General features: G+C 42.3%; 1 protein-coding gene and 1 long non-coding RNA gene across 5 annotated transcripts in view; one reads left to right on the forward strand and one right to left on the reverse strand.

The window, feature by feature from the left end:
• Positions 1 to 19,723, forward strand: LOC106603143 (steroid hormone receptor ERR1). Of its 4 annotated transcripts, XM_014196428.3 has the most exons (8): positions 2 to 500; positions 11,234 to 11,351; positions 13,773 to 14,156; positions 14,309 to 14,425; positions 14,633 to 14,746; positions 15,382 to 15,549; positions 15,818 to 16,087; positions 16,634 to 19,723. In XM_014196428.3, the coding sequence occupies exons 3-8, from the start codon at positions 13,778 to 13,780 to the stop codon at positions 16,885 to 16,887; spliced, it is 1,302 nt and encodes a 433-aa protein (XP_014051903.2). In that variant the 5' UTR covers positions 2 to 500; positions 11,234 to 11,351; positions 13,773 to 13,777; the 3' UTR covers positions 16,888 to 19,723. The 4 variants fall into 4 exon arrangements, with proteins under 4 accessions (XP_014051902.2, XP_014051903.2, XP_014051905.2 ...); XM_014196427.3 differs by lacking the exon at positions 11,234 to 11,351 and having other exon boundaries at positions 1 to 500; XM_014196430.3 differs by lacking the exons at positions 2 to 500; positions 11,234 to 11,351 and adding an exon at positions 11,683 to 11,863.
• LOC123742456 (uncharacterized) overlaps positions 16,271 to 19,989 on the reverse strand; it is a 12,479-nt gene continuing 8,760 nt past the window's right edge. Inside the window, exon 2 of the long non-coding RNA XR_006769623.2 lies at positions 16,271 to 16,883. This is a non-coding gene — a long non-coding RNA (uncharacterized LOC123742456). The remainder of the gene's footprint in view (positions 16,884 to 19,989) is intronic.

The following is a 19,989-nucleotide window of genomic DNA, read 5'->3' on the forward strand; positions in this document are numbered from 1 at the left end:
GGATAAGGGATATACGTAACTAGAACCCCAATTGTAGCAGCGGAGATCAGATAGAACACACAGTAGGCTACAGAAAGTAACATCAATATACGGGACTAGGCTGGATAAGAGAATAGCCTATGGATTAAATAGCCAACCAAATTGGGTTGACCAATTGTATCACCTGCAATCAGTCTTTCAACGCTGTGTCCCTTGATACATTGTTTTTATTTTCAAGCAATAATTTTGGGAACATTTTGCGCTACGACGACTCATCGCCTCTGAGATTATGCTATTTAAATAAAGGCCTACATAAATGTTCTAGGATTTTTTTTTGGGGGGGGGGGGGGGGGGGGGTTCACGATCTGCATCCACTCTTGTGGCAATGTCGAAAACACCGTGATCTTAACCGTGGCTAAACCGGTCGACATACATCATTGTAGTGGAGTTATCTGTGGTTTCCGTAGCTACGGTACTGCCTGGGTTGAGAACTCTTTCCAACGATGTTCTCACAAATACAAGTACGTATTTCATAATGGTCAACATTGTAAATCTGTGCACATATAGTTACTGTATTACTTCTGAATAATTGTCTCGCACGGTTCCTCTGTTCCGCAGCTGATTAACTTTGCGTGACAACGACAATGGTAACCGTGCGTTGCTGTAATAATAAGCTACCGAATGCTTTGGCATGCGTGTTGTGTCTAGGACTTCGTGACTGATCCAATGAGCAAGATCCACCCCTTCTATAACCTATTGTATATAGCCTACCTGTACTGTCAGTGTACTGTCAGTCTTCAGCACAATTTGGTCACCTACAGATTCCCATGAAGTCTACAGCATGTATCAATCCAACCAGATTGGTATGAAATGGAACCAAACAAATGTATAAAGTAGCTTTACTTTAGCGATAGTGGATATGGTTTTTGGACTGCAATTGACTACTTCTGGTTTCTGGTCTTTGCCTACCGCATAAAAAGATTTTCTCCAGGTAAAGGCTAGTCCTGACCAATAGTCTTTGATGGCATACTGAGTGACAACCATAATTTGAACAGTCTGATGCTTTACACACTCATGTTAAACACTCATACAGTCCAGTTTCTCAACTGCTGTTGAGTTAGTAACCGACATTTAATCTGTGTTCAGAATGCAATTGAATATGCAATGGCGTCAGTCCAGCTAAACCTTGGGTATGGCAAAGCCTACTTTTACATTTTTGGTCTTGAGTTAGGCTTTATATATATACACTAGATGACTGACAGGGGGCACTGTTTTGAAGCCACCGCGCCTCCTTGGCACTCCCCCAACGTTGTAAAACCTATTTTGGAACCTATAGAAATGCATTTATTAATGTCTACATTTCTTTTTGCCACGTTTATTCTACCTAAATTCATACTTTTAAATTATATTGTGTGAGCTAAACATAAAAATAAAATAAAAAATAGTAACATTTTCCTTAAAGTATAATTTTGGGAAAGTTATGTTACTGTCCCCACTACAACAACAACATACTTTAAAAACGTTTAATACTGTAGAATTCCACTCATTCCTATGGAGGACTGATTCTTCTGGTGAGTGCCAATATGGCCGACCGGTGGCATAAAAGCCTCTTATTGCCCAATACATAGCTTAAGCAATCCAGGGTTTATATACATAATTGTACACAACTGACACCCCTGGAATAGCCTCCCAAGGGAATGACCTGTGCAAATTATGGCCCTCCAGGACCTGATTGAGATTCCTGATCCAGTATCCCTGCACATTGTAAACATGGTACTGGAACTGACCCTGTATATAGATAGTATGCTTACTTACTTTATCGTCTTCTTCTTCTTCTTTTTATATCTTGTTTTTTTTCCTACCTTGTTATTTTTAGTATTACATTGTTATTGATTACTGCATTGTTGGGGTTAGAGCTTGCAAGAAAGGTATTTCACTGTACTTGTGCATGTGACTTGAAACTTAATGGTCTGATGCAGCCGTTTTTATCTCAATATCAAATCATTTCTGGGTAACAATGAAGTACCTTACTGTGATTGTTTTCTTTTTTTTACCATTTTAATTTAAAACAAAAATATTCTTAGCTGAGAGCAATTTCTCAAACAAGAATTTTGCTAGGACAGTCTGGAAATTGTTTTGAGTTGGGGGGGGTTGGGAACTGAAAACTAACTGTTATTGGCAGAGGTTTGGAACTCTTTCTTATTGGTCTATTAACAAATTTATCCCATGGTAACTTCACCGTGGAAGGCCAAAACTCCCTTCCACCAAAATAGGCTGAAATTTCAGGTGGTCTTTTCAAACAGCTCTCACACTAACGAATATTATAATGTTCACAATTTCACAGTATTATTCCAACCTCCTATTGTGGAAATATAGCACATTCGGAAAATATTCAGACCCTGTCCCTTTTCCACATTTTGTTACGTTATAGCCTTATTCTAAAATGGATAAAATTAAAAAATGCTTCATCAATCTACACACAATACCCCATCATGACAAAGCGAAAACATGTTTTTCAAAATTTTTGCAAAAATAAATAAATACTAAATTTTAATTAAGTTTACATAAGTATTCAAACCCTTTCCAATGAGACTTGAAATTGAGCTCAGGTGAATCCTATTTCCACTGTTCATCCTTGAGAGGTTTATATAACTTGATTGGAGTCCAACTTTTGTAAATTCAATTGATTGGACATGACTTACAGTTGATGTCTGAAGTTTACATACACCTTAGCCAAATACATTTAAACTCAGTTTTTCAAAATTCCTGACATTTAATTCCAGTAAAGATTCCCTGTCTTAGGTCAGTTAGGATCACCACTTTATTTTAAGAATGTGAAATGTCAGAATAATAATAGAGAGAATGATTTATTTCAGTTTTTATTTCTTTCATCACATTCCCAGTGGGTCAGAAGTTTACATACACTCAATTAGTATTTGGTAGCATTGCCTTTAAATTGTAAAAATTGGGTCAAACATTTCAGGTAGCCTTCCACAAGCTTCCCACAATAAGTTGGGTGAATTTTGGCACATTCCTCCTGACAGAGCTGGTCTAACTGAGTCAGGTTTGTAGGTCTCCTTGCTCGCACACACTTTTTCAGTTCTGCCCACAAGTTTTCTATGGGATTGAGGTCAGGGCTTTGTGATGGCCACTCCAATACCTTGACTTTGTTGTCCTTAAGCCATTTTACCACAACTTTTGCAGTATGCTTGGGGTAATTGTCCATTTGGAAGACCCATTTGCGACCAAGCTTTAACTTCCTGACTGATGTCTTGAGATGTTGCTTCAATATATCCACACAACGTTCCTTCCTCATGATGCCATCTATTTTGTGAAGTGCACCAGTCCCTCCTGCAGCAAAGCACCCCCACAACATGAAGCTGCCACCCCCGTGCTTCACGGTTGGGATGGTATTCTTCGGCTTGCAAGCCTCCCCCTTTTTCCTCCAAACATAACGATGGTCATTATGGCCAAACAGTTCTATTTTTGTTTCATCAGACCAGAGGACATTTCTCCAAAAAGTACGATCTTTGTCCCCATGTGCAGTTGCAAACCGTAGTCTGGCTTTTTTATGGCGGTTTTGGAGCAGTGGCTTCTTCCTTGCTGAGCGGCCTTTCAGGTTATGTTGATATCGGACTCGTTTTACTGTGGACATAGATACTTTTGTACCTGTTTCCTCCAGCATCTTCACAAGGTCCATTGCTGTTGTTCTGGGATTGATTTGCACTTTTCGCACCAAAGTACGTTCATCTCTAGGAGACAGAACGCGTCTCCTTCCTGAGCGGTATGACGGCTGCGTGGTCCCATGGTGTTTATACTTGCGTACTATTGTTTGTACAGATGAACGTGGTACCTTCAGGAATTTGGAAATTGCTCCCAAGGATGAACCAAACTTGTGGAGGTCTACCATTTTCTTTCTGAGGTCTTGGCTGATTTCTTTTGATTTTCCCATGATGTCAAGCAAAGAGGCATTGTTTGAAGGTAGGCCTTGAAATACATCCACAGGCACATCTCCAATTGACTCAAATGATGTCAATTAGCTTATCAGAAGTTTCTAAGGCCATGACATCATTTTCTGGAATTTTCCAAGCTGTTTAAAGGCACAGTCAACTTAGTGTATGTAAACTTCTGACCCACTGGAATTGTGATACAGTGAATAATAAGTAAAATAATCCGTCTGTAAACAAATGTTGAAAAATTGCTTGTGTCATGCACACAGTAGATGTCCTAACCAACTTGCCAAAACTATAGTTTGTTAACAAGAAACTTGTGGAGAAGTTGAAAAACTAGTTTTAATGACTCCAACCTAAGTGTACAGTCGTGGCCAAAAGTTTTGAGAATGACACAAATATAAATTTTCACAAAGTTTGCGGCTTCAGTCTCTTCAGATATTTTTGTCAGATGTTACTATGGAATACTGAAGTATAATTACAAGCATTTCACAAGTGTCAAAGGCTTTTATGGACAACTTCATGAAGTTGATGCAAAGAGTCAATATTTGTAGTGTTGACCCTTCTATTTCAAGACCTCTGCAATCTGCCCTGGCATGCTGTCAATTAACTTCTGGGCCACATCCTGACTGATGGCAGCCCATTCTTGCATAATCAATGCTTGGAGTCTGTCAGAATTTGTGGGATTTTGTTTGTCCACCTGCCACTTGAGGATTGACCACAAATTCTCAATGGGATTAAGGTCTGGGGAGTTTCCTGGCCATGGACCCAAAATATCAATGTTTTGTTCCCCGAGCCACTTAGTTATCACTTTTTCCTTATGGCAAGGTGTTCCATCATGCTGGAAAAGGTATTGTTCTTCACCAAACTGTTCCTGGATGGTTGGGGGAAGTTGCTCTGGGATGATGTGTTGGTACCATTCTTTATTCATGGCTGTGTTCTTAGGCAAAATTGTGAGTGAGCCCACTCCCTTGGCTGAGAAGCAACCCCACACATGAATGGTCTCAGGATGCTTTACTGTTGGCATGACACAGGACTGATGGTAGCGCTCACCTTGTCTTCTCCGGACAAGCTTTTTTCTGGATGCCCCAAACAATCAGGAAGGGGATTCATCAGAGAAAATGACTTTACCCCAGTCGTCAGCAGTCCAATCCCTGTACCTTTTGCAGAATATCAGTCTGTCCCTGATGTTTTTTCCTGGAGAGAAGTGGCTTCTTGACACCAGGCCATCCTCCAAAAGTCTTCGCCTCACTGTGCGTGCAGATGCACTCACACATGCCTACTGCCATCCCTAAGCAAGCTCTTTACTGGTGGTGCCCCGATCCCGCAGCTGAATCAACTTTAGGAGACGGTCCTGGTGCTTGCTGGACTTTCTTGGGTGCCCTGAAGCCTTCTTCACAACAATTGAACCGCTCTCCTTGAAGTTCTTTATGATCCGATAAATGGTTGATTTAGGTGCAATCTTACTGGCAGCAATATCCTTGCCTGTAAAGCCCTTTTTGTGCAAAGCAATGATGACGGCATGTGTTTCCTTGCAGGTAGCCTTGCACCACCCTCCTTTAGAAGGATCCAGTCTGTTATTCAAACTCAATCAGCATGACAGAGTGATCTCCAGCCTTGTCCTCGTCAACACTCACACCTGTGTTAACGAGAGAATCACTGACATGATGTCAGCTGGTCCTTTTGTGGCAGGGCTGAAATGCAGTGGAAATGTTTTTGGGGGATTCAGTTCATTTGCATGGCAAAGAGGGACTTTGCAATTAATTGCAATTCATCTGATCACTCTTCATAACATTCTGGAGTATATGCAAATTACCATCATACAAACTGAGGCAGCAGACTTTGTGAAAATCTATATTTCTGTCATTCTCAAAACTTTTGGCCACGACTGTATGTAAACATCCGACTTCAACTGTATATAGACACACCTATATAAGGTTCCTCAGTTGACAGTGCATGTCAGAGCAAAAATCAAGTCATGAGGTCAAAGGAATTGTCTGTAGAGCTCCGAGACAGGATTGTGTCAAGGCACATATCTAGGGAAGGGTACCAAAAAATGCCTTCAGCATTGAAGGTCCCCAAGAACACAGTGGCCTCCATCATTCTTAAATGGAAGAAGTTTGGAACCACCAAGACTTTTCCTAAAGCTGGCTGTCCGGCCAAACTGAGCAATCTGGGGAGAAGGGTCTTGGTCAGGGAGGTGACCAAGAACCCGATGGTCCCTCTGACAGAGCTCCAGAGTTCCTCTGTGGAGAAGAGAAAACCTTCCAGAAGGACAACCATCTCTGCAGCACTCAACCAATCAGGCCTTTATGGTAGAGTGGCCAGACGGAACCCACTCCTCAGTAAAAGACACATGCCAGCCTGCTTGGAATTTGCTAAAAGGCACGTAAAGGACTCTCAGACCATGAGAAACAAGATTCTCTGGTCTGATGAAATCAAGATTGAACTCTTTGGCCTCAATGCCAAGCGTCACATCTGGAGGAAACCTAGCACCATTGGGCGGCGCACAATTGTCCCAGCGTCGTCCGGGTTTGGCCGGTGTAGGCCATCATTGTAAATAAGAATGTGTACTTAACTGACTTGCCTAGTTAAATAAAGGCTACATTTAAAACATTTAAAAATCCCAACGGTGAAGCATGATGGTGGCAGCATCATGCTGTGGGGATGTTTTTCAGTGGCAGGGACTGGGAGACTAGTCAGGATCGAGGGAAAGATGAACGGAGCAAAGTACAGAGAGATCCTTAATGAAAACCTGCTCCAGAGCACTCAGGACCTGACTGGGGCGAAGGTTCACCTTCCAACAGGACTACAACCCTAAGCACACAGCCAAGACAACGCAGGAGTGGCTTCGGGACAAGTCTCTCAGTGTCCTTGAGTGGCCCAGCCAAAGCCCGGACTTGAACCTGATTTAACATCTCTGGAGACCTGAAAATAGCTGTGCAGCGACGCTCCCCATCCAACTTGACAGAGCTTGAGAGGATCTACAGAGAAGAATGGGAGAAATTTCCCAAATACAGGTGTGCCAAGCTTGTAGTGTCATTCCCAAGAAGACTTGAGGCTGTAATCGCTGCCAAAGGTGCTTCAACAAAGTAAGGGGTCTGAATACTTACGTAAATGTGATATTTCAGTTTTTGCTTTGTCATTATGGGGTATTATGTGTAGATTGATGAGGGGAAAAAAACAATTTAATCCATTTTAGAATAAAGCTGTAACGTAACAAAGTGGAAAAAGTGATGGGGTCTGAATACTTTCTGAATGCAATGTATATCTAAAACATAGGAAAACCATATTTTTGACTGCAATGGGCCTGTAAGAAGCCATAATGTACAGACTATGTAAACATAAATGGTACCATAGATCTTTCAGAATACAAGTATATGCGTGAGATTGAGATAACAAGCAGCACAAGTTCTGGTGCTTTTGACAATCATGATTTCGCAGGTGTTAGCATCTTTCGAATTTTGGAAGGGGAGGGGACAATTGGCCCATAGACTTGTCTGTAACTTACAAAGAGAGAGGGTGGAGCTCTTCGTTCCGGTTCCGAATCCTCGTTCTATTTCTTATCTTTACACGTATGGACCCAGAACTTAATCGAGCATCTGACCAATTACACATTACTTTAGTTCTGAGTTAACAGAGATTAAAGAAGCAATAATCCCATTTTGCAATTAACCTTTCACCAGTCTGAGATAAATGGACAAGGACCACTTCTGCTGTCCTCAATGTCTCCACAGTGTGGCGCATGCAAAGCTTTCATGAACTTTAGATATGTCATACTCCTCAGTCCTCACTTACACAGAACAACAGTTTTGCTGTATTAGTTCTTATTCTGAGATAAGTAACATTTACATACAGTTCCAGTCAAAAGTCTGGACACACCTACTCATTCAAGGGTTTTTCTTTATTTGTACTATTTTCTACATTGTAGAATAGTGATGACATCAAAACGATGAAATAACACAAATGGAATCATGTGGTAACCAAAAAAGTGATAAACAAATCAAAATACATTTTATATTTTAGATTCTTCAAAGTAGCCACCCTTTGCCTTCATGACAGCATTGCACACTTGGCATTCTCTCAACCAGCTTTACATGGAATGCTTTTCCAACAGACTTGAAGGAGTTCCCACATATACTGAGCACTTGTTGGCTGCTTCCTTTCACTCTGAGGTCCAACTCATCCCAAACCATCTCAATTGGGTTGAGGTCGGGCGATTGTGGAGGCCAGGTCATCTGATGCAGCACCATCACTCTCCTTCTTGGTCAAATAGCCTTTACACAGCCTGGAGGTGTGTTTTGGGTCATTGTCCTGTTGAAAAACAAATGATAGTCCCACTAAGCACAAGCCAGATAGGATGGCGTATCGCTGCAGAATGCTGTGGTAGCCATGCTGATTAAGTGTGCCTTGAATTCTAAATAAATCACTGACAGTGTCACCAGCAAAGCGCCTCCACACCATCACACCTCCTCCTCCATGCTTCACAGTGGGAACCACACATGTGGAGATCATCCGTTCACCTACTCTGTGTCTCACAAAGACACGGCGGATGGAACCAAAATTCTCACATTTGGACTCATCAGACCAGATTCTTCAAAGTAGCCACCCTTTGCCTTGATGACAGCTTTGCACACTCAAGGCATTCTCTCTACCAGCTTCATGAGGTAGTCACCTGGAATGCATTTCAATGAACAGGTGTGCCTTGTTAAAAGTTAATTTGTGGAATTTCTTTCCTTCTTAATGCGTTTCAGCCAATCAGTTGTGTTGTGAAAAGATAGGGGTGGTATACAGAAGATAGCCCTATTTTGTAAAAGACCAACTTCATATTATGTCAAGAAGTGCTCAAATAAGCAAAGAGAAACGAAAGTCCATCATTACTTTAAGACATGAAGGTCAGTCAACCCGGAAAAGTTCAAGAATTTTGAATGTTTCTTCAAGTGCAGTCGCAAAAACCATCAAACAATATGATGAAACTGGCTCTCATGAGGACCGCCACAGGAAAGGAAGACCCAGAGTTACTTCTGCAGCAGAGGACAAATTCATTAGAGTTACCAGCCTCAGAAATTGCAGCTCAAATAAATGCTTCACAGAGTTCAAGTAACAGACACAAATCTCAACAGGCCTTCATGGTTGAATTGCTGCAAAGAAACCACTACTAAAGGACACCAATAAGAATAAGAGACTTGCTTGGGCCAAGAAACACGAGCAATGTGCATTAGACCGGTGGAAATCCTTTGGTCTGACGAGTCCAAATGTGGAATATTTGGTTCCATCTGCCGTGTCTTTGTAAGATACAGAGTAGGTGAATGGATGATCTCCACATGTGTGGTTTCCACTGTGAAGCATGGAGGAGGAGGTGTGATGGTGTGGGGGTGCTTTGCTGGTGACACTGTCAGTGATTTATTTAGAATTCAAGGCACACTTAATCAGCATGGCTACCACAGCATTCTGCAGCGATACGCCATCCTATCTGGCTTGTGCTTAGTGGGACTATCATTTGTTTTTCAACAGGACAATGACCCAAAACACACCTCAAGGCGGTGTAAAGGCTATTTGACCAAGAAGGAGAGTGATGGAGTGCTGCATCAGATGACCTGGCCTCCACAATCACCCGACCTCAACCCAATTGAGATGGTTTGGGATGAGTTGGACCGCAAGATGAAGAAAAAGCAGCCAACAAGTGCTCAGTATTTATGGGAACTCCTTCAAGTCTGTTGGAAAATCATTCAGTGTAAAGCTGGTTGAGAGAATGCCAAGAGTGTGCAAAGCTATCATGAAGGCAAAGGGTGGCTACTTTGAAGAATATAACATGTATTTTGATTTTGATTTGTTTAACACTTTTTTTGGTTACTACATGATTCCATATGTGTTATTTCATAGTTCTGATGTCTTCACTATTATTCTACAATGCAGAAAATGGTAAAAATAAAGAACCCTTGAATGAGTAGGTGTGTCCAAACTTTTGACTGGTACTGTATATAGTTAACTAAAAAAACTAATACCAGACAAAGGAAGTAGAGACAGAAGGGTATTTTGATGATGCTGTTGGCATTGTGTTTGAAGTGTCAACTGCCAAGATAGGTTTACTGTGCTCAGAGCTCACAATGGTCATTCAAAGCCTTTTTAACCTTTTTATAATGTACTAGATGAGCTATAATCATGCAGAACTTGAGTTACTAAACAGATGACGATATCTAGAAAATGTTTTAGACTTGTTATTTGTCTGTCGGGTAAACAGGATCGTTTTAAAGCTTCACTGTAGATTCAACTATTGTGATGCGTGTGAACAATAGTTATGGCACTGTGTCTTATCCCAAAGACAAGTATTTTTTTTACCTCAAATATGAAAATGTTATACATAGACATGTAAATCAGAGATATTTTATAATTATATACTTTACCCAGTAATATACCCATTTTGTCATCTTATCCCCTAACATTTGTTACAATATTTGTTGTGCCCCCTTCTCTCAAAACTTTGTGAATTATCATCCAATTTAAGCCTTGTGTGTGCATGTGTGTGAGAGAGGCAGAATTGCAGTTACTCTATCTGTCCTTCAAGCTTTCCTATGACTTTGACCTTTGGAATGTGTCAGAGGGTGCGAGTAAGGGGGAGGGGTGGTTGGGTGTAGTGTGCAGAAACATGTGCTTGAGTGCTTGTATGGTAATGAGAAAAGGCTACTGCAATGAGCTAAATTGTGCCTGTGAGAAAGTCAAAGCAATGGTTTCGACTTCTGTAAGCAATTTAAACCAAATGGTGTTGATGAAGAGAACAGGACACAGTGTATGATACAGTCACTCAGTTATACCTTACTATTTGGTTTAGAGATAAGGAGTAGCTTAGTAGTTTTACAAAGCTTTTCCCAAATCTCTGTAACTCTCTTTCTCCACACACACACACACACACACACACACACACACACACACACACACACACACACACACACACACACACACACACACACACACACACACACACACACACACACACACTTTCTTGGCTATACATTTCCATACCCTAATGAGCTTGAAACACCTAGACAGAGTACTTAAAATACGATTGAGCCCTCTATGACAAGGATGAATGCTAGCATCTCCAGGCTTATGTTGGATAAAGCAACCATTATGTATAGTGCTGGAGTTGAGATTTCGAAAATATAAAGTCAGAATTGGGAGACCAAGAGTTAATGTGTTATGTCCTTGTCCTGTGATACACTCTTCAGGACACATGTATTTTGAACATGTACATAATAAGACATGGCGTAAGGAGAAATCAGTAAATGTTTTGTCTGCCTTCTTAGGTTTCCTAATAATTGGACTGTTCTACCCAGACCATAGCCACAATTCTAAACCAATAGAAAGTGAGTGGGGTTACCAGCAGAAGAGACCAATAAGGCTTTCCTGCAGCACAGCACACAGGTAATTGCTTTTTCTATGGCCTTTAATCAAATCTGAACCACCAATAATGATGGATGTAAAATAGCCAGTGATCTAAATATTGCTGTTGTGAAGTTGTATGCTGAAACTATTTTGAAGATATGGTCAAACTGCTTGATTTTAAGCACTAAGATAAAGTGTTGGCCTATTCACTCTCAGCCTGTGGATAAACTTCATAAAAGTTTGAGGAGTTGAATCATTTCACAGATCATAAGGTAGTGTTTTTATTTTTCCCCCCTGCCTTTTGTCATATGCAGCGAACTGTAGTAACCACTACCCCAGCACTGTGTCACCCTTGTCTGTCATTGAAATATTATTAGCTACTTCCTATCATGCACCAGACCTCCCATCTCTCCAGTCCTCCCTGAAAACCAACATTTGAATTCGACACGTTTTTAGAAGCGTTATAGCGCGTTAGCTACGTTGTGTATCCTGTCAACACAAACGCCCGTGATAATATCGCCGAGGGCAACCAGATACTTGGGGAACTCAAGGTACCTTGAGGGAGTTGGCTAGTTAGTTTGGTAACTAACTAGCTAGCTAGCTAGAAGTAAGTTGATGTCACCTGATGAGGAAAGCCAACACATTCTAATGGCATGCTAGCTAGCTACTGCTTGGTTTTCTTTAGCACTTAAACTTGTGATTAACTAACTTTAGCTACCTAGCTGTTAACTAAATGTACGTTTTCCATTCAGCTAAATACCTGAACATCCACACAGATCTTAGTTAATATTTGCCGAAAGGCTAGTTGTCTTGAGGATGTACAAACGCCACACATGGAACTTCACTTGTTAACGGCTAACTGTGATAACTAGCTGTAACGTTAGCTAATTGTATAGCCAAATTCCTCATAAATTCTAGCAACATAATAGGGATGTGGCATTCATTTTCTTATTATCCTCACTCATTCCTTTACCTGCTCGGTGGCATTCAATTTGTTATTGTCCCCACTCTTTCCTTTATCTGCTCAACCTGCCTCTTTCACAATCTCACGAATGGCTTTGGCCGGCTTCAAGTACATTCAAATAGCTAGCAAATGTATTGCTGCTAACACCTTTAGCCTTCTACCTAGCTAACTCGGGGGGGGGGGGGGGGGGGGGCGTAGACCTCCTGGCATTTGTCAGATCATTTACATGTCTGTTTTAGCACTTCAAGTCTAAGACATGTTAATTTGTGAAGTCTGGAATGTATTTTCAGCTGTAGCTAGGGATCAACATTATCAGACAATGTTAATTATTGTAATTATTGAATATCTTCACAAATGAAGGGGAATTAATACATGGGAAATAAATAGTCATCCATGCCAAACGTGGGAGCTACAACAGCCGTACAATCTTTACACTGCAGTAGGGTGGAGTAGTAATATAAACGTTGACATGTTATGTAAAGGCGTAAAGATTACAGGCCAGAGTGTACAGCGTTTGAGAAGCATTGGGCCACTGGACCAACAGAAGTACTATGTCCCACATTTCACCACCTGCTGAGTTGTGGAAAGGAGGAGTCTGGGTAAACCCAGTGGCCTACAGTCTAGAGTTCAGACAGAAATGCCCCGTTTTACACAATCCCTGTCTGTGTGCTGTCATAATCCCAGAATCTCTCAATTTGAAGTGACATTTTTACATTGCATTTTGAAAGTGTTGTCTTTCTTCAATTGTTCAGATGATTAAGTGAATTGTACAATCGCCCTTGCAAAAGTGTCAGCATTCAATAGAATACAGAACTGTCTCGGATGCTGCCTCTAGGTTCTGGTGGGACATAATGGAGAGTGTCGTCCATCTTCTTACTGGGAATTTCTTATGTGGGTTTCATCAAGGGATTGCTGCTCTTCTGCTGTGGATTAATTACCCTAATCTGGAGAGGGCAGAGTAGGTTGGAGCTGGGATTATGGTCTCTCTCACAGCCCTTAGCATTTTAGCACAAACATACAGTACTCCCGCACGCACAAACACTCTCTCTCACTCGCCCTTCACAATATCCCATTATTGTTATGTCAGATTATTCTTTGCTGGTTTGTAGCAGCGCTTTTTCTTATAAGCTACTTGTTGTTGCGCAGTATATTTATTTATTTATAGGGCGGCAGCAGCAAGTCAGTTAAGAACAAATTCTCATTTACAATGACAACCTAGGAACAGTTGGTTAACTGCCTCGTTCAGGGGAAGAACAACAGATTTCGACCTTGTCAGCTCGGGGATTCGATCTAGCAACCTTTCGGTTACTGGCCCAACGCTCTAACTAGGCTATCTGCCAGGATTGATGATTGTCCTGGTTGTCTAGAGGGTCTATTGATACTAAAATGTAATGAAAGGGTGGCACATTAGAAGTGGCAGTCTAGACACAGTCTAATACCTCTGTCTCACTTTTTCCCTCCCTCCCCCTCCCACCTCTCTCTCCCTCCATCTGCAGTGATCATGTCTTCCAGGGAGCGTCGGTCAGATCTGTACATCAAGGCAGAGCCCAGCAGTCCAGAGGGAGGTGGTGGGGGCCGGGCCAGCCCAGGGGGAGCCTCCTCAGACTCCTCCCAGAGTGGTGGAGGTGGAAATAGAAGAGACGGGGTTGGGCGCTACTCACCCCCTCTGTACACCCCAGCCCTGCGCTGCCACTTCAAGGAGGAGGGTGGTGATGGGGCGGAGGAGGGATCTACAGGTAGCGGAGGAGGGCGGTGCAAGTATGCCCTGAGCACACTACCCAAGAGACTGTGTTTAGTGTGTGGAGACGTAGCCTCTGGCTACCACTACGGCGTAGCCTCGTGTGAAGCCTGCAAGGCCTTCTTCAAGAGAACCATCCAGGGTAAGGATGCTTGTAGGAGTGAAGTTGAGTGTGTGTCACTATAAGGATTGAAATGGGGTAGAGCTTGACTGCTTTGACAAAAGTCTCATATCGCTGTTGTTTCTTCCTTCTCGTCTCTCCCTCCTTCTTTCCACCTCCTTGCCTTAACTAAGGTAACATTGAATATAGCTGTCCGGCGTCAAACGAATGTGAGATCACCAAGAGGCGCAGAAAGGCTTGCCAGGCGTGCCGCTTCACCAAGTGCCTCAAAGTGGGCATGCTGAAAGAGGGTGAGTGTATGATCCAGAGCCCTTAACTAGTGGACCGGTCTGGTCTGGAGACACTGTTTGATGCCGTGTGACAAGTAGTTATTTGATTAAGGTCTGCCTCTTTATCTCCATACTTCTCCAAGCAAAGGGAGCTTGTTTGTCTCTCTTTCTCTCTCCCCTACTCTCTTTATCACGCTCTCTTCATTGTCGCGGTGTTGTGTGTCGCAGGAGTCCGTCTGGACCGAGTCAGAGGAGGGAGGCAGAAGTATAAAAGACGTCCAGAGGTGGACAGCGCGACCTATCAGAGTGCCCCTTTACCGCTTAGGAAGGAAGGGGAGAAAGGTAAGGAAGGGACTGAGAAGACCTTGTCAGGTTTTGTCTTGAAAGAACACAACTGTGGGTCTCCTGATTGGCGCAGTGGTCTGTGCCACTAGAGATTCTGGGTTCAAGTCCAGGCTCTGTTGCAGCCGGTGGCGACTGGGAGATCCATGGGGTGGCGCACAATTGGCCCAGCGTCGTCCGGGTTAGGGGAGGGTTTGGCCGGCAGGGATGTCCTTGTCCCATCACACACTAGCAACTCCTGTGGTGGGCCCGGCGCAGTGCACGCCGACACGGTCGCCAGGTGTACGGTGTTTCCTCTGACACATTGGTGCAGCTGGCTTCCGGGTTAAGTGGGCATTGTGTCAAGAAGCAGTGCGTCTTGGTTGGGTTCTGTTTCAGAGGATGCACGGCTCTCGACCGTCGCCTCTCCCGAGTCCGTACGGGAGTTGCTGCAATGAGACAAGACTGTAACTATAAATTGGATGCCACAAAATTGGGGTAAAAAGAAAAAGAAAGAACACAACTGTGCAGTCAAGTTTTCTAAAGAGCCCTCATTTCCCAGCAGAACCATTATATTAACATAATATCTTTTGTTTTATGGTAAATGTAACAGCTGTTGTGCCATAATGCTTGCTTTCTGTGTGTGTGTGACCCAGGATCCTCCAGCATCATCGTGTCCCACCTCCTGGTGGCAGAGCCAGAGAAACTGTTTGCCATGCCTGACCCCCTGCAGCCTGATACGGCTCAGCGCACACTCACCACCCTCTGTGACCTCGCCGACCGCGAACTGGTCGTCATCATCGGCTGGGCCAAACACATCCCCGGTAAGGGGGGCAGGGAAGAGGGGTGGGTGGGGGAGGGAGATCGGCATGGGAAGAGAATGGAGGAGTGTAGGAATGTAGTATGGGTCTACGGTGAAATAAGTTGGTTGGAACTAGCCCTCAGCACTTATCAGTAGCCCTGCAGTGGTTCACTATGTCTTATTCAGGGACTAGAATGCTGTCTTTTTGTATCAGCTGTCTGCCTAGTGATTGATCAGGCCAGTCTGCTCTAACCCTAACCTCCCTCCCCTTCATGTGTCCACCCTTGCAGGCTTCCTGTCGCTGTCCCTGGCAGACCAGATGTCGGTGCTGCAGTCGGTGTGGCTGGAGGTGCTGGTGCTGGGTGTGGCCTTCCGCTCCCTAGGCTGTGAGGATGAGGTAGTGTTCGCTGAGGACTTTGTCCTTGATGAGGAGATGTCCCGCGTAGCAGGACTGACAGAGCTCAACGCAGCCGTCAGCCAGCTGGCCCGACGCTTCCGCTCCCTGCAGCTGGACCGGGAGGAGTTTGTCATGCTCAAAGCCATTGCACTCACCAACTCAGGTAAACTAGCTATACAACAGTATAATCATAGAATATCCATCCAATCAGCATTATGTGGAGTGACATAACATGAAAATGTGATGAAAGCAGTAGGTGAGACTGAAATATCGAACCCTCCATATGTACAATTAGTTACTAATATGACAACATTCTTTATTTGAACCACTACTCACTCTAATTCAGTTTCATTTAGCAGTTTGGTCCAAACAGTTTATTTCAAAGAAAATACACCCAACCAAAATCAGCGCAGACAGATTAGTAAAGATTTGTCTCAGTCCCATTCTCTGAGGAGATTGTTGAAGTGCATAACTCCAGCCCTGAGGGACTGACAGACGATTGCTGTAAACAGCAAATTCACCCCCACTGTCTGCTTAGCGCACAAAGGCACTATTTGTTGTAATATTTGTCATGTTATGGACCAGTGCGTCCTATTACTTAATCACCAATGTTTACTGCCAAACACAATCTTGCAAAACCCTCTGTCCAAAAGACAAAAGGAAGCTTTTAGAAATACATGCTGACCATGCTCCCTCTCTCCCCTGCCAGACTCTGTGTACATAGAGGACATGGAGGCGGTGCAGAAGCTGAGGGACCTCCTCCACCAGACCCTGTTGGAGATGGAGTGCCAGCGACACCCCGAGGACCCCCAGCGGGCGGGGCGTCTCCTCCTCACCCTCCCCCTTCTCCGCCAGACGGCTGGTCGCGCCCTCACCACCTTCTATAGCATCAAGACCCGAGGTGGCGTGCCCATGCACAAACTCTTCCTAGAGATGCTGGAAGCCATGATGGACTCGCCCTAGAGAGAAGGGAGGAAAGCCAAGGAAAGAGGATGCAAGAGAATGAGGAGAAACAGGGAATCTGCAAAGAGTGAATGGCTGGCTGGTGTGAATGGAGAAGTTTTTATTCGATTTTGATAATGAAGAATGTGGAGATTATCTCTGGATCGTTTCTTTTATCATAGCCTCTTCAGAGATTCAAGTGTGTTTAAAAACAGAGAAAACCCATATACATGTAATAGATGCCCTCTGTGGAGGTTGATGGTGGAATATAACTCCTTAATACATGACCGCCAAACTTTGTTGAAAGACTCCAAGACTCGGTCAGTTCAAATATGGGAATAAACTACATCCAATCAATCTGAATGCCAGAATCATATTAGATGCCCACTATCCCTAACCTTCAGATGATAAACTACTGAAGGACTGCAGTGAGATATCTAAGACCAGACTGTAACCTTGTGGCTTAGACTTTATTGCGAACGATGCCATATCTCCCTCCACACAAAAGCCATACTAAAAAAACAGACAAAGAAATAGCCATTGACAAAGACTGCAGTATGGGGTCAGACCGACATGCACCCACAAGAGTATTTGTAGATTTGTCTACATACACAGTCTTACAATTCATTCATATGAATTACTTGCAATATGTTTTTAAGCAATACAATACTTTACACACAATTAATTGCAAGAAAAATAATAGTTGTGACTCATATGGCAATGACTGGCTATACATATAGGCTTAGGTGGCCAGGTGGGTGTGGAAAAACGGCTTTATAAAAGGCTGTGCAATTGATTATTAGTCCAAGAAAAGGGAGTATTATGATTGTCAACAAAATGTTGACGTGTCTCTTTACTTGGAAGTTGTTAGATTGTATTTATACTGTAAGGAGACTCAATAGGTACACAAAAAACAGAATACTGCTCAAGTAGTTGTGTGCGAGACAGAAGGGAAGGTTTGCTGCAGTGTTGGCACCACACTGAAGCAATGAAGGTGCAGTAAAATCGGGGGGAAAGCGACAGTTCTACTTTTTGGAATAATTGATTCTCCAGATCTCTTCGCTAGTCCTCTCCGACCCGTCTGATTCAGATGGGTATGTGCTGCTTAAAACCGTTAGTTTGATTAACTGAATTTGCCATTATTAGTGATCAAATTGACTTGGGGCTAAAATTAGGAATTTAAACTGTTATATTTTACATGTTGTGCCAGCGGAACAGATTGCTGCTGCTCTTGCAGCCGCTGAAAGACTGAAGGGACCTCTGTTGTTTTGACCTGGAGGTCCTCTTACTGTGTATGATTTTTGAACTGCAAGCATGTTGGTGCCCAAATGGGGCATTGAATGCAACACATTCAGCCTCATATGGGAAGCTCCAGCCCAGTCTGACTGAGACCATAGCTTTAATCCTTTTCAAACCCACTGAGCACACACTGGTTGAATCAATGTTGTTTCCACGTAATTTCAATGAAACTACATTGAACCAACGTGGAATAGACGTATTACTAGAAATAACTGAAAACCGTTATGATTGTGTGTTTTCACTGTTAAAGAAAACGTTTGAACATGCCAATGAGAGCTGAAGCCTGTAAATATGGGAGATGGTCCCTGACATGAATGATGGAATAGATTAGACTCATTGCCACTGTTAACTGAAATTCATGCTTGAGTATCTGGATTTTCCACCGTAGTTGTTTCATTCTTGGATTTTAAGGCTATCTTGCATTTACATTGTTACACTTGGCCTCAGGTTTGGTACTGAAATAAAGCAATCCGTTGAGAATGTTGTGATTGTTAGGTTTTTCAAATGGATTTTTTTTCTTCTGACAATGCATTGAATCTGTGAAGAAAACCATGTCCTTTAGGAATTGTTACACCGTTACTGAATTGACATACTCCCCTCTTAAGTACCCCACCTATATTATCTGTCAGAGATTTTGCAGTCTGTTAACTCTCCCAAACAAATGTTCTAGTTTTATAATGTACCCATTCATTTCTGTTCTTCACGGCTGTGGATGTTTGCATTTGACGTTTTGATTTGTGACTATGTTAATTCTTTTCTTTTTTTTTCTCCAATTGAACAGTAGCATTAGGTAACAATTGTCTCAACTCTGTTCTATATCTTGCGGTCTGATTTGTGCTTTGTTCTATCATTATTTTTTCAATTTTGTTTCTCAAAGGCGACTTGGAATTTTTGAAAATGTGTAAACAAACATGGATGCCTGGGTCCAGTTTAAGAAAGTTGTAAAAAATGTAAATGTTTGTGTCAATAACTAATATAATAATACAAAGGTAGTGTTTTCAGAAGGATACGCATTATGTAATGTCACTTTGTCTGTCATATATAGGTATGGTTGGGGGGGGGGGGGGGCATTTAGAGTATCACAATTTAGAGGATGTAAAATCATTGGTGGTTGTTGTAAAATGAGCAATACAAGAAATTACCAAAACTCTGTTTCACATTTCCTTGTATAGTCACAATGTAAATTAAACATAAACAGTAATATTAATAATAATAACGACAATTAATAGTAGTATTAAAGCTTATAACATGGAAAAGTTCAAATCAATATTTGTATTTAAAAGATTAAATTCTATTTTTTACTCAATTTGCTGATATTTGTTGATACTCATTTTATCTTTTGTGTGGGTTTAAGTCTAATGGCTGTGAATGTCTGTGTGTGTGTATGTACTCTTTTTCAGTAAGCTACAATGGTTATTTTGATGTGACTGTCTAAACAAAATGTTCATAATTAAATTACTATGAAGAAAAGACAAATGCTACACTGAAGTAAACAAGGGGTAGATTAAAATATTGTAGGTGCTTTGTGTTTTGTAATAAATTAACACACACCATCACATTTCATTGGTCTCGTACGTCTTCTGTCATGATTTGTTTGTTAGAATGTTTGTCAGTCTGCTGCTGTCCTGTTTCCCAGTCATGTTAAACACTGTTTCTTGTCCTGCTCACCAAAGTACATGAGTCAGATATAAACACAGAGATCCTCTTAAATTAGTTCTAATATGCAATTCTATGGATTGTGCCTTCAGAAAGTATTCATACCCCTTGATTTATTCTACTTTTGGTTGTGGTACAGCCTGAATTCAAAATGGTTTACATTCTACA

The sequence above is a fragment of the Salmo salar genome, chromosome 04 (genome assembly GCF_965601325.2).
Source record: "Salmo salar chromosome 04, fSalSal1, whole genome shotgun sequence".
Taxonomy (NCBI): Eukaryota; Metazoa; Chordata; class Actinopteri; order Salmoniformes; family Salmonidae; genus Salmo; species Salmo salar.

Bases quoted from the DNA above. Each gene is read 5' to 3' on its own strand.
- LOC106603143 (XM_014196427.3), top strand. The intron at 14,157-14,308 runs GTAAGGATGCTT...GCCTTAACTAAG, and splicing joins CTTCAAGAGAACCATCCAGG to GTAACATTGAATATAGCTGT. The intron at 16,088-16,633 runs GTAAACTAGCTA...CTCCCCTGCCAG, and splicing joins CATTGCACTCACCAACTCAG to ACTCTGTGTACATAGAGGAC.